At 40.0% G+C, this 13,589-nt stretch overlaps 1 protein-coding gene across 2 annotated transcripts in view; it reads right to left on the minus strand.

Annotated features, from left to right (window-relative positions):
- Positions 1-13,589, minus strand: part of Asxl2 (ASXL transcriptional regulator 2) — a 78,309-nt gene that overhangs the window by 53,366 nt on the left and 11,354 nt on the right. The window contains exons 2-3 of one of the 2 annotated variants that reach the window (XM_005079112.4): positions 1,388-1,470; positions 1,183-1,185 (exon numbers count right to left, since the gene is read on the minus strand). In XM_005079112.4, the coding sequence (XP_005079169.1) occupies positions 1,183-1,185; positions 1,388-1,470 (86 nt within the window). The remainder of the gene's footprint in view (positions 1-1,182; positions 1,186-1,387; positions 1,471-13,589) is intronic. The other variant, XM_021232399.2, reaches the window with a different exon arrangement.

A 13,589-nucleotide genomic window follows, 5' to 3' on the forward strand; every position in this document is an offset into this window, starting at 1 on the left:
CTACCATAGTCATCAAATTTTTTAAAAACTAAATCATGCAATAGCCAATAGCTACTTATAAAAAATAATTGCCTACTTTCATTTTTTTTGGCACAATCCAGTGTTTCTCAAAGAAGCACCACTGGCAACTATTCAATGTGAGGGGCTGTCCATGCAAAACATGTAGTGCTCATATTACCTGCCTATTAAATGATATGATGTGCTCCTATTCTCATTCATTATTACCTTCAAAATTAGCTCCTCTCACACCAAAGAGTGACCCCTTGTCCATAACTAAGAACCACTAAGATCTCAAACCGGGGAGGAGAAGTGGGAAACAAAAGCAGGAGGATCTCTGATTTCAAAGCAAGCCTGCTCAACTGAATGAGTTCTAGGATAGCCAGGGCTACACAGAGAAACCCTGTCTCAAAACAACTTGGGGGTGGGGGGAGGGGGAACACCATAAATTTTGTATCTTTATTTTGGTTTTGTGAAACAGGATGTGGTAGTTTATAAAGAGAATGGTCCCCTTAGCTTCATACACTTAAATGGTTGATCCCCAACTATTGGGACAGTTTGGAAATGATTAGGTAGTGTGTCACTGGGGGTGGGCTTTGAGGTCTCAAAATACTACCTAATTCCCGGCTTGTTTCACTCTGTCTCATGCTTTATGAATCAAGAGGGACGCTCTCAACCACTGCTCTAGCACCCTTTCTAACTGTAAACTCCTTGAGACATCTTGGCAGCCCTGTTTGCTTGTTTGTTTGGGGAGGAGGATCTTGCTATGTAGCCCAGGGTGGTCTAGAATTCATAGGTTCAAGTGATCTCCCAGCCTTAGCCTCTCTCAAGCATCTTGGTCTATAGGTATTTGTCATGATACCCAGCAAAGACTTTCTCTGACACACAAAGATCTTTTCCATTTCATTTTTGTTTATTTGTTTGTTTTTTCAAGACTGGGTTTCTCTGTGTAGCTTTGTAGACCAGGCTGGCCTTGTACTCACAGAGATTCAACTGCCTCTGCCTCCCAAGTACTGGGATTAAAGGCGTGCACCACCACCGACTGGCCCATTTCATTCTTTTTAACATATCTGTGTAATACTTTTTATTCAATTACCAAGTACAAAGTGATAGGTGACAGCTTAAAAATGACTCCAGGCCTTCCTAAAAATCAAGGTGCATGGGCTTTGAAAGACAACTGCTTACCTTCTCATAAAGAATTTGCTTTACTTACTTTTGATCTTATAAATGCTATGACTTAAAAACCCCAAGGTCTGACAGATGAATAAACTGAAATTCATAAAGTACATTATCCTCCCATTGAATGTTTAAAACAATAATATAAACATATACTAATTATTAGATACTCTAGTCAAACACAATTATTACTGGTAATATTTTAATAACTCACCTGATTTCCTTTAGTCCTTCTCTCTGAATAACTTGAAGAATTTCTTTATGACTCATGGGTGTATTGGGGTATTTTTCTAAGACCTGAGAAACAACGAAATAGTAACAATGAATTCTTATTTTAAGTTCTCATTCTTTTTTTTAATGGAATCATGCTGCATTTTTTTGTTTTGTTTTTTAATTTATTATATATACAGTGTTCTATCTGCATGTGCCTGTACGCCAGAAGAGGTCACCAGATCTCATTATAGATGGTTATGATCTACCATGTGGTTGCTGGGAATTGAACTCAGGACCTCTGGAAGAGCAGCCAATGCTCTTAACCTCTGAGTCATTTCTCCAGGCCCCTTAAGTTCTCATTCTTATAATTGTCTATTATTATGTCAATAATTAGATCTAAAACATACATATATAGAGACTTCACCCAAATCTTTCCCAATAGCAAATAACAAGTCAAATTCTCAAGCAGAAATAGATCCAAAGGCTAAAAGTAACACTTCAATTATTCATATTATTGCTTACTTTTAGTCTCCATTCCCATAACCCACCATTGTATACATTTTAAGATTATCTACTTTAGTGCAATATAGTGGCACATGCCTTTAATCTCAGAACTCAGGAGACAGAGGCAGGTAGATTTCTGTGAGTTCAAGGCCAGCCTAGTCTACAGAGTGAGTTCCAGGACAGTCAGGGCTACACAGAGAAAATCCTGTCTCAAAAAAATTTTTTTTTGTTTTTCCATTTCTATCAAATACTACTACCACATGGACACATAATAAATTCTTAAATAAATGAACATATATTTATAGCTATATTAAAATTACATCTGTGGAATACCACTCTCTCTGCTGACTGTAAATGTAGTATTAGCTCACATCCCTACCAACATGTTTTCCCCACTATGATGAACTATGCCCTCAAACTATAAGTTAAATTAAATCCATGCTTCCTTCCACCACCCCAGTAGGATTTCTCTGTGTAAAATAGCCTTGGTTGTCCTGGAACTGGAACTTACTTTGCAGACCAGGCTGGCTTCGAAATTAGAGATCCACCTTCCTCTGCCTCCTAAGTATTGGTACTAAAGGCATGCACCACCATGCCCAGCTAAATCCATGCTCCATTAAAAAATGTCAGTGTTGTAGATGCAATAAAGACAGTAAAGTTAGTTTATTCTGTCTTTCTCATTAAATTTAACTAAAGTCTGGACAGAATGAGTGGAATCAATAATTGAGGACACTGAAAATGGTAACAGATAAAAGGAAACCACAATTAGAAAAAACACAGTATAGTCTGAAGTAGGTTTCCTGGTTTTGTTTTCTCTACAACCTCTTGGCCCAACCTCAACAGCAACTTGAAACGCAAGAGCACACTAAAACAGAAAGTGATCCAAGACGAATCTTGTCATTTTTGCTCTGAAGCATAGTAAAGGGAGCTCTTCCTATTCTTACAGAGGAAGAGAATTCTTCCAACTTGCTTTTAGGCTCTGGGGTATGTCATTGTTCTGTTCCTCTCTATATCTACCCAAGCAACATAGCAGTGTTAAAGACCACACTTTGAAACTAACCTCTAGCTGACATAAATCCAAAATAGATGCAGATAGCTGCAAGAATTCTAAAAATTAAAATATTCTGAAATTTACGCCGGGCGGTGGTGGTGCACGCCTTTAATCCCAGCACTCGGGAGGCAGAGGCAGGCGGATCTCTGTGAGTTCGAGGCCGGGCTGGACCAACAGCCTCCAAAACAATACAGAGAAACCCTGTCTTGTAAAACAAAAAAAAAAAGATATTCTGAAATTTAGTATGCAAGAAGATTGGTAGAAACTTAGGAATTAAAGCTAATAATGCCTGGCATGGTTAACACATTCTTTTAATCCCAGCACTGGAAGTAGTGGAGGGCAGATCTCTGTGAGTTCAAGGCCAGTCAAGGCTATACAGTAAGACCCTTATTTCAAAACAAAAAATTTCCCCAAAGGATTTAAAGAAGCATTTGATATTTTCCTTTAGTTTGGTTTAAAGACAGATTTTCTCTCTAGCCCAGATTGCCCATAAACTCCCTGCCCCTGAACTTCTGATCCTCCTCTCTCCACCTCCCCAGTGCTATGATTTCAGACAATCTACATCCATCTGGTTTATGCTAGAGATGAATTCCAGATCTTCTTATATGTGATGCACCACTCTATCCAATGAGACATATCCCTGGCCCCTCGTGACTGTGTGATCCTAACAGCATCAAAATGTCAAAATATATAATGTGAAATCACTCTCAACAGAACTCACAAAAGACAAATTACATACAACAGACCCAAATGTTAAGATTATGAGACACAAGTAACTCTGCTTCAAGAAATGGTGGTTCGAGCTTAAGAGGCAGCTCAATGGTTAAGAAAACTGGCTGCTCTTCCCGAGGTCCTGAATTCAATTCCCAGCAACCACATGGTGACTCACAACCATCCATAATGAGATCTGGTGCCCTTTCTGGATTGTAGGCAGACATGCAGACAGAACACTGTATTCATAATAAATAAATCTTAAAAGAAAAAGAAATGGTGATGCATGTCTTTAACCCCAGCACTCAGAATGCTGAAGCAGGATTGCCTCTCCTCACCAAAATCTTTGCCAAATTCTATCTCTGATGTCAGCTTCATCAAAAATTTCATTAGCATTACTCAGATGAAGTTAACAAGAGTATGCTTTCCTTGGGCTATCAGCCTCTTGTTTTTTTCTGCAGTTTTCACTATAAATAACAAAAGATGTATTGAGTTTTACTAATTAAACAAACCAAACAGAAATAGAAAATAATCATAAATTCCAAAACTCATAAAATCAGCCCCTTGAGCCATGTGTGGTGATGCATGCCTTTTAACCCCAGTTCTCAGAGGCAGAGGAAGTTGGATGTCTGTGAGTTTGAGACCAGTCTGGTCTGAAAGTGAGTTCTAGGACAGCCCCAGAGCTGTTTCACAAATTAATTAACTGAAATGGAAAAAAAATGACTCCTGTTCAGAAATTACACTATACTGCAAAAAAAAACAAAAAACAAAAAAAGAGTAAAATATCATAAGTAAAACACTTTTGTTTACATGCAACAGTACTTTGGTTAAGCTGAACAGAATGTTATGTGACTGTGATTCCAGCACTTCAGAAGGTGAGGCAGCAGTGCCAAGAGTTAGAAGCCAGCCTAGACTACATATGTAGAGTTTGTCCACCCCTCAAAGTGATTGGTGCCAGTAATTACAACACTTAGGAGAGACAGGAATACTGCAGCAAATTCAGTATTAGTCTGGGCTACATAATGAGTTCCATGACAGCTGGGCAACAAAGCAAAAACAGGACCTGGGATGGTGAGGTAGATCAGCGGGTGAGGACACCTGCTGCCAAGTCTAATGACCTGAGTTCAACGCCCAAGACCCACACGGGAGAGGAAGAGAAGTGGCTCTTACATATGACCTCACAAATAAGTACTAATAACAAAGAAAGGCAATTTCTCCTTTTGATAACATCTTTAGTTTATATTTAATTATCTTTGGGAGGGAGGAGGTCAAGACAGGGTTTCTATGTATAACAGACCTGGCTGACCTGGACTTGTTTTGGGGATCAGGCTGGGCTCAAACTCAGATATCCATCTGCCTCTGCCTTCTGAATGCTGGGATTAAAAATGTGCACCACCACTGCCTAGGTTATATTTAATTATCTTAATTCCCCTACGAAAATAAAAAGAATGAAAAAATATGTGCATATACCAGAAAAAAATACTGAAGAAAAATCAAAATATTTCTGAGCAGAAAAACTAACCCTTCGTTGTGTAGATTTACTAAGGTAACGTGAGGAAAACTGTTGAAGGGGGGAATGATGCCAAGTGAGGCATATCATATTTTTTTTAACCACAAGCTCAATGTAGGCTAGCAAGTTTCCAAAACAGCTACCTTATTCTAACCACAGGAGGGCAGTGTCTGTCTTACAAAAAAAATTCTACTGGAACCCTTCAAACTACAAAACACAATTTACAAACTACTCTTATGACACTATGATTAAAAATGAAAACACAAGTTAAAATCAACAGAACAAGGCTAGAGAGATGGCTCAGTGGTTAAAGGCACACTGTGTGCCTGCTATTCCAGAGGTCCTCAGTTTAACTCCCAGCACCCACATGGTAGCAGACAACAACTATCTATAAGGGGATCTGATTGATGCCTTCTGTCTGATGCCCTCTTCCATCATGCAGGTATACATGCAAATAGCACTCACATACATAGAATACATAAACAAATATTTTTAAATGATCAACAGTATAAAGAACTCAAGAGCAGAATGGAGGGATGGCTCAGCTGTTAAGAGCACTTACTGCTCTTCCAGAGGACCCAGGTTCAATTCCCAGAAGCCACATGGCAGTTCAGAACTGTTTGTAACTCTACTTCCAGGGGACCCAACACCTTCACATAAGACATATATGCAGGCAAAACAACAATGCACATGAAATAAAAATAATTTTTTTAAAAAGAGAGAAAGAACTCAAGGGCAATAAACAGGTTCTTAAAGTACTTAACTAATATTACTCCTTAACCAGAAGCAGGCACTGGATATCCCTGTGAGTTCCAGGCCAGCCTGATCTACATTATAAGTTCCAAGTGAGCCAGGGCTATATAGTAAGGCCCTATTGCAAACAAAGCAAAGCAAAACAAAAGGAAAAACAGTATTTAAAGTATCAATGATCTAATAAATATTTTCTAGAACTGCAAAGATGGATGACTCTGAATTTTGAATAACCTGAATCATTTCATTTTACATTTAAAATGTTAATAATATAATAATCCCTAAATGTCTGCCCCTGCTGTAAGAATTATTTACTGACCAAAAAGCCTTAAACAGGGTAACTAATACTTTCACAGTCATGGAGAGCAACCAAAATATATGCAGAATGAGAAGGTTTCAGAAGTCTGTGCTACACAAGACACACAAGATGCCTAAAAGCCAATGAAGAAAAACTACCAAATAGACCAGATGACTAATGGGACTGAAGAAAACCAAGAACATTTTAGTGCTCTCAAAAAATGTCAAAGAGTCAAGTGTGGTGACACAGGATTTTAATTCCAGCACTTGAAATTCAAGGCCAACCTGGTCTACAGAGTTTGATAGCCAGAGCGACAGAGAAACTATCTTGACCCCCCCCTCCCCAAAAAAAAAACAGTGAGACAAACTGGGCTGAAGAGAGAATTCAGCAGCAAAGAACAATGGATTCTTTCTCAGAAGATCCAGGTCCAACTCCCAACACCAGTATGAAGGAATCCAACACCCTCTTCTTGCCTCCATAGCACCAGGTGTTGAGGAAAAACTCTCAAACACATAAAAATATCTTTTTTTTTTTGGTTTGTTTTTGTTTTTACAAGACAGGGTTTCTCTGTATTGTTTTGGAGGCTATCGGTCCAGCCCAGCCTTGAACTCACAGAGATCCGCCTGCCTCTGCCTCCCGAGTGCTGGGATTAAAGGCGTGCGCCACCACCGCTCAGCTAAAAATATCATTTTTAAAAAGACCAAATTTATTCTGAAGTTATTACAGTGGTCAACAATGTCCAAACTGCAAGGTTAATAGAAACATTCTGTTTTTCAGCAACAAAATTGTTTTAACTAGCTATCAGAACTCAAGACTCCATTTAATCAGGAGGAAAAGCATCAGATTCAGCAGGTTTAACAGTGAATTGGCATCCAGGGGCAACAACTAACATTTAAGTATTCCTAGAACATCAAAATATGGAATGGGAGTCAACCAACTACTTTGCCAATGACAGAAATTAATTTCCAAACCAAGACAAGAGGAGATCCTAATCATTCCAAATTTTGACCCTAACAGGAACAGGTACAGTTTTGACAACTGCTTCACCATCCAAACTTCTACTACCTGATATTTGATATTTGAAACTAAGGAACAAAATAAAGCCAAGATGCTGCTCCCTCATTTACCAAACTCACTATATACAAACACTATAAATGAGAGCTCAGAAAACTGAACTTTACACAGGAAAGCTATACTATCCTGTTGGAAGGTAGGGAGGAATAGCAGAAGGAGAAAGAAAGGAATATAGGCACTTCAAAATGAACACAGAACTAGCCAGGCAGTGGTGGTGCACACCTTTAATCCCAGCACTCAGGAGGCAGAAGCAGGCAGATCTCTGTGAGTTCTAGGCCAAACAGAGTTACACAAAGACACCCTATCTCCAAAAAGAGAAAAAGAGGGAAGGAGGGAGGGAGGGAGGGAGGCAGGGAGGGAGGGAGGCAGGGAGGGAGGATGAGAGGAAACTTGAACAAAAAAGCCAAGGGGAAAATAATATAACTTTCAAGTTGCTTTTACATTAACAAGTTTCTAAATTCCATTATGATGACATTCTAATATCAGTACTCCCTACTCAAGCCATACTCTTCCTATGTCTAATGAATTGTGCTAGATTTCACCCAAAGGAAAGAAGCACTCCTTCAAAGTAACCAGTGTTACTTCTTCAAGGTCAGTGACTGTTACATACTAATGATGCCACAAACAAGACAAGGTTACTCAAGGAGGAGGAGGGTAGTATTAAATTAAAAAGGGTAAGTTATACTATCAACAACAGTGGCACTGAGTGGAAAGATTAAAAGTTTTCTCCTTGTTTGTCATTTCTGTTATATACAAGTTTTTATTTTAACCTAGAGCTTTCTGCTTTGTGTAACCAAACATTCCCTTTGATGGGTTCTACCTTTAAGTCTACTTTCCAACAAGACACATGTAGTAAAATATTTGCAATTCTGACATAAAAGTGATAAAGCTAGTACTATGTGAAGTAACATGCATACATTCATAAACATAGTCTAAAGAAAAGCCAGTTGGAAAACATTATCACAAAAATAAATGAGAAAGCCGGGCGTTGGTGGCGCACGCCTTTAATCCCAGCACTCGGGAGGCAGAGGCAGGCGGATCTCTGTGAGTTCGAGACCAGCTTGGACTACCAAGCGAGTTCCAGGACAGCCTCCAAAGCCACAGAGAAACCCTGTCTCAAAAAAACCAAAAAAAAAAAAAAAAAAAAAAGAGAAAATACTTATTCAAAGAAAGCACTGGAAGGAGGAGGGAGAAGAGGGGGAGAGAGGGAGAGAGGGAGACACAGACAGACAGACAGAGAATATTCAGGATCACACACGGAGGCAAAAGAGTCTTGAGTTCCAAGTTAACCTGTGAGAGATGGCAAGACTGTTTCAAAAACAAGCAAAACACACACCCCTAATATTTAGAGAGAAACTAGTAAAAGGAAGAAATGTTGATAAATCAAACAATCAAAAACACAAAAATAATTAGAATTTTGTGAGAAATATTTCAGGTGGAAATACATTTGCTTACATTGTAAACTTCTGATTATTTATGGTAATATTTAATCATAATTGAATATCAAAGCTCTAATATCTTTTAAGCAAAAAAAAACACAATAAATACATTAGCCTGAGAAAGTATTACATGGCAAAAGCAGTGATTTCATGTACTGTTGGTAGAGTTACACACTAATGAAAACAGTTGGGCAGTGGTGATGCACACCTTCAATCCCAGCCCTTGGGAGGCTGTCAGACATAAAGAATGAGGCCAGTCTGGTCTTCAGAGTAAATTCCAGGACAGCCAGGACTACAAAGAGAAATCCTGTCTGGAGGTGGGGGAGAATAAAAACAGAAACAAAAACCATACAAAAGTCTTTGTAGACATTGTTTACCTGTGGATCTATGTGGTAAGAACATGCATGCAGACTCTAGAATATATGAAGAACTCTTACATGGCTGAAGATACAGCTCAGTTAACAGAATGCTTGCCAAACATGCAGAACGCTCTGGGCTAGAACTCCAAATCCCAAAAACCTGGGTGTGGTATATACACCTGCAATATCAGCACATGAGGGCTATAGAAGATCAAGAGCTCAAATTTTATGTGCACTGGTATTTTGCCTGTATGTATGTATGTCTGTGTGAGGGTGTTGGATCCCCTAGAATTGAAGTTACAAACAGTTGTGAGCTGTCATGTGGGTGCTGAGAATTGAACCCAGATCACCCTATGTTATACACTGAATTCAAAGATAGTCTGTGTAGGGAAAAGGGGCCAGTCAAACACACCCTGAGCAGAGCCAAAGAAACACACTTTGGTCCTGCAACCAGAACCAAAGAAATGTACCCTGACTCTGAAATTGGAGCCAAAAGGCTAAAAAGGACCAGAGAAAGAAACACACTTTGGCCTTGAAACCAGAGCCAAATCAGACCCTAATCCTGTGCAGAAAACTAACCAATCCTCGAGCAGAGCTCTAGCCAATTTGAGCTCAGCACTGAAATCAGACCAATCCCCACCCTGGAAGCCCTATATAAATATAAACCCTGTGTCTGTTCAGCTTGTTTCTGTTCGTGCTACCCGGCTGTCCTCTGCCACTCTGGCAAGAGGGCAGCCATTCTCCTGGATTCTTCCTTCCAATAAACCCCTTGGATGAGCTTTGGGTGAAGATCTTTTGTGGCGGCGATGGAGCAGAGGCGACTCTGAGCAGAGCAGAGAGAGCAGGGCTGTAACATTTGCCCTGGAAACCTTACCTTGGCAGAGCGCGCTCTCCAGAAGCAGAGCTGAACTGTAGCAACTTTGCCCGAGAAACCTCCTGCCAAGCAAAACTGCAAAACTGCTACTCTGAGCGAACATCCTCAGCTGGAAGACCCCGTCCTGCCGATACACTGGGGAAGCCCTGAGGCTGGGCTGTAAGCAGCTAAGCTTACTGCAACCTGTGGTGGTCCTTGGCTCCAGAGCTCCAGGATACCTTTCCATCTGAGCTGTGTAACACTCAGTATCCTGTGGCTCCCTAGTGCCAGAATACCTGACCCATCCCAGCCCCATCCAGCCCGAAATGCTTACAGTCTGTTCTAGTCTTTAAAAAAAGCAAAAACTATGGCTTAGCAATTTATTCCTAATACAAATAACAAAAAGCATGTATTGAGATAAAAAGCTGAGCAATCATGTCATAAAAACACTGGCTGGTCTTCCAGAGATCCTGAGTTCAATTCCCAGCGACCACATGGTGGCTCACAACTATCTATAATGAGATCTGGGGCCCTCTTCTGGATTACAGGCATACATGCAGGCAGAAAACTATCTACCTAATAAATCTTTGAAAAAAAAAACATTTTCTGGGCTGGAGAGGTGGCTCAGAGGTTAAGAGCACTGACTGCTCTCCCAGAGGTCCTGAGTTCAATTCCCAGCAACCACATGGTGGCTCACAACCATCTACAATTCAATCTGGTGCTCTCTTCTGGCAGAACACTGTATATGTAATAAATAAATAAATCTTTAAAAAAAAAAAACATTTTCCAGGGCTGGAGATATAGCTCAGTGGTTAAGAGCACTGGCTGCTCTTCCAGGACCAGAGTTAAATTTCCAGCACCCACATGGCAGCTCACAACTGTAACTACAGTTCCAGGGGATCTGATACCCTCACACAGACACACATGTAGGCAAAATACCAATGTATATAAAATTAAAAATAAGTTATATTTAAAAACCCTTATCACCATGAAAACTTCCGTAATATATTTAGAAAAAATTATCTCAAAACTATACAACTATATGTGTCTCATTGGAAACAAAGGCCTCAAGACAACTGGTCAGTAATTTTTTTTAAGTACTGGAAGAAATAGACTATCAATCTTAAAATCTATACCAAGCAAAAATACCCAGCCAGGTATAGTGGCACATGTCTGGAATACCAGCACTCTAGAGGCTAAGGCAGAAAGAACCAGTCTGGGTTAGATCTTATCCAAAACAAAACACCTTTCTGGAATAAAAATAAAATAAAGTTATTCCCTAAAGCTGGATAAATGCCTGAGTGGTTAGAAGCACAATAAAATGTTCTTCCAGCAGGACCCAAGTTCATTTCCTCATTTCCCAGCATCTATGTCAGGCAGCTCACAACTATCTACATATAACTCCAGTTCCAGGGGGATACAATAATTCTGATCTCTGCAGGCGCAGGTGCAGGCGCAGGTGCAGAAGTAGACACTTGCATGCGCGTACACACACACACACACACACACACACACACACACACACACACACTTTTTTAAAAATAAAGTTATCTTTGCCAGACAGTGGTGGTGCATGCCACTAATCCCAGCACTCAGAAAGCAGAAACAGACGGATCTCTGGAGTTCAAGCCCAGTCTGGTCTACAGAGCATTTCCAGGACAGCCAGAACTACACAGAGAAACAATCTTGAAAAACCAAAAATCATTTTAAAAAGTCAATGGACTTTGGGTGCCCATCCCACAATGAGGGATGCTCTCTCAGCCTGGACTCTTGGAGGGAGGGCCTAGGCCCTGCCCTGGATAAAATGACAGACTCTCGAGACTCCCCCATGGAGGGCCTCACCCTCTCTGGGGATCCAAGTGGGGATTGGGAGGGAGGCTGGGGGACCTGGTGGGGAGAGCGGAGTAGGAGGGGAGGGAGAGGGAGCTGGGATTGACATGTGAAGCAAGCTTGTTTCTAATTTAAATTTAAAAAATGAAAAAAAAGGTAGTTATTCTTACATAGAATATGTGCAGAAAGGTAAGAACAGAACAGGTCTATAGCTGTCCTTATTTTGTCCTGCTTCCAAGAACTTGTCATTGACGGGTGTATTGGAACTTGGATCTAGAGAGAAATGTTCCTATACAATTCATGAGATTTATGTGAACATCTGCTTTCCTTCTAGAAATAGGGAATCGTGATATATGCTGACCTGTTCAACAGGAACTCCTTGGCACTGTTTTATGACAGACAACATTTTACTATTATAATTCATTCCTGGAGGAACTAACTACAGTGTGATCCTACTCAGAAACACTTGAAACCTTCCTCCAAATTTCACCTCAAGCATATTTTTCCATCTACTCACTTCAATCTGAATTTTCTGTATGTAAATACACGTTCATGTATGTGTATCTGTGGGTGGATGCTAAAGGTTAACCACAAGTATATTTCCCTTAGCAGCTCTCCACCTTCCTTTTTGAGACATTCTTAGGCCTGGAGCTCACTTGTTAGCCAGTGAATTCCAGGGATCTGCCTGTCTTCCTTCCCCAACCCTAGGATTACAAGCATACACTACCACACCTGGCTTTTTATGTGGGTGCTGAGGATCCAAACTCAGGTCCTCATGCTTGCACGAATTTAACCAAGCCAATCATCTTCCAGGGGTTTCTTGTTGTTTTTTTCCCCCTTTTTATTCCTTGAGACAAGATCTCAATCCAAACCCTGCTTCCATATACCCCAAGTATTGAGAGCATAGGCCCATGTACCATACCCTGCTTTTGAACTAAATTCTTTGCCATAATAAATGACAACTATTATTATGACTAAAAGCTGAGCCCATGTTTCTTCTTACAGAATTACCAAACCTGGAAGTGGGATCAGGGATCTCTCCCACAAAAAGAAACTAAGTCTGTTGCTAGGAGACAATGCTCTAAAAGAATAGCTAAGTTTTCAAGGCAGAAAAGAAATACTATCAGAATCTCAACAATAAATGATGAGAACAAATTTGACACAATGACAGACTCCAGCACTTAGGTGGCAGTGGCAGAAGGATCAGAAGTTCAAGGTCATGCTTGACTGCATAGGGAATTCCAGGTTACATGAGAACCCTATCTCAAAAAATATGTATAACACAAAAATAATATAGAGTTGAAGGCTGGAGAGATGGTTCGGAGGTCAAGAAAACTCACTGGCTGCTCTTCCAGGAGACTCTGGTTCAATTCCCAGCATCTACCATGGCAGCTCACAACTGTTTTTAATACCAGTTCCAGTGAATTCAATGCCCTCTTCTGACCTCCAAAAGCACCAGACATGAACATGGATATAAACATGCATACAGGCAAAAAATATATATATATATATACACATAAAATAATAATTTTTTTAGAAATCATAAAGAGCAAATATATAGTAAGCATAATATAATAAGCTAGTCTCATGAACTTTAAAAATTCTTTTCCATGCCAGGTGTTGTGCATGCCTTTAATCCCAGCACTTAGGAGGCAGAGGAGGATCTCTGAGTTTGAGGCCAGTCTGGTCTACAAAGAGTTTCAGGACAGCCAGCCAAGGTTGCTACAGAGAAACCCTGTGTGGAAAAACAAAAAAGACAAAATATGTATGCATATATTCCATGGTTATATGCAAAATTATAATCTTTCATGGGCTTTCTAATTT

The sequence above is a fragment of the Mesocricetus auratus genome, unplaced genomic scaffold (genome assembly GCF_017639785.1).
Source record: "Mesocricetus auratus isolate SY011 unplaced genomic scaffold, BCM_Maur_2.0 Super-Scaffold_100024, whole genome shotgun sequence".
Taxonomy (NCBI): Eukaryota; Metazoa; Chordata; class Mammalia; order Rodentia; family Cricetidae; genus Mesocricetus; species Mesocricetus auratus.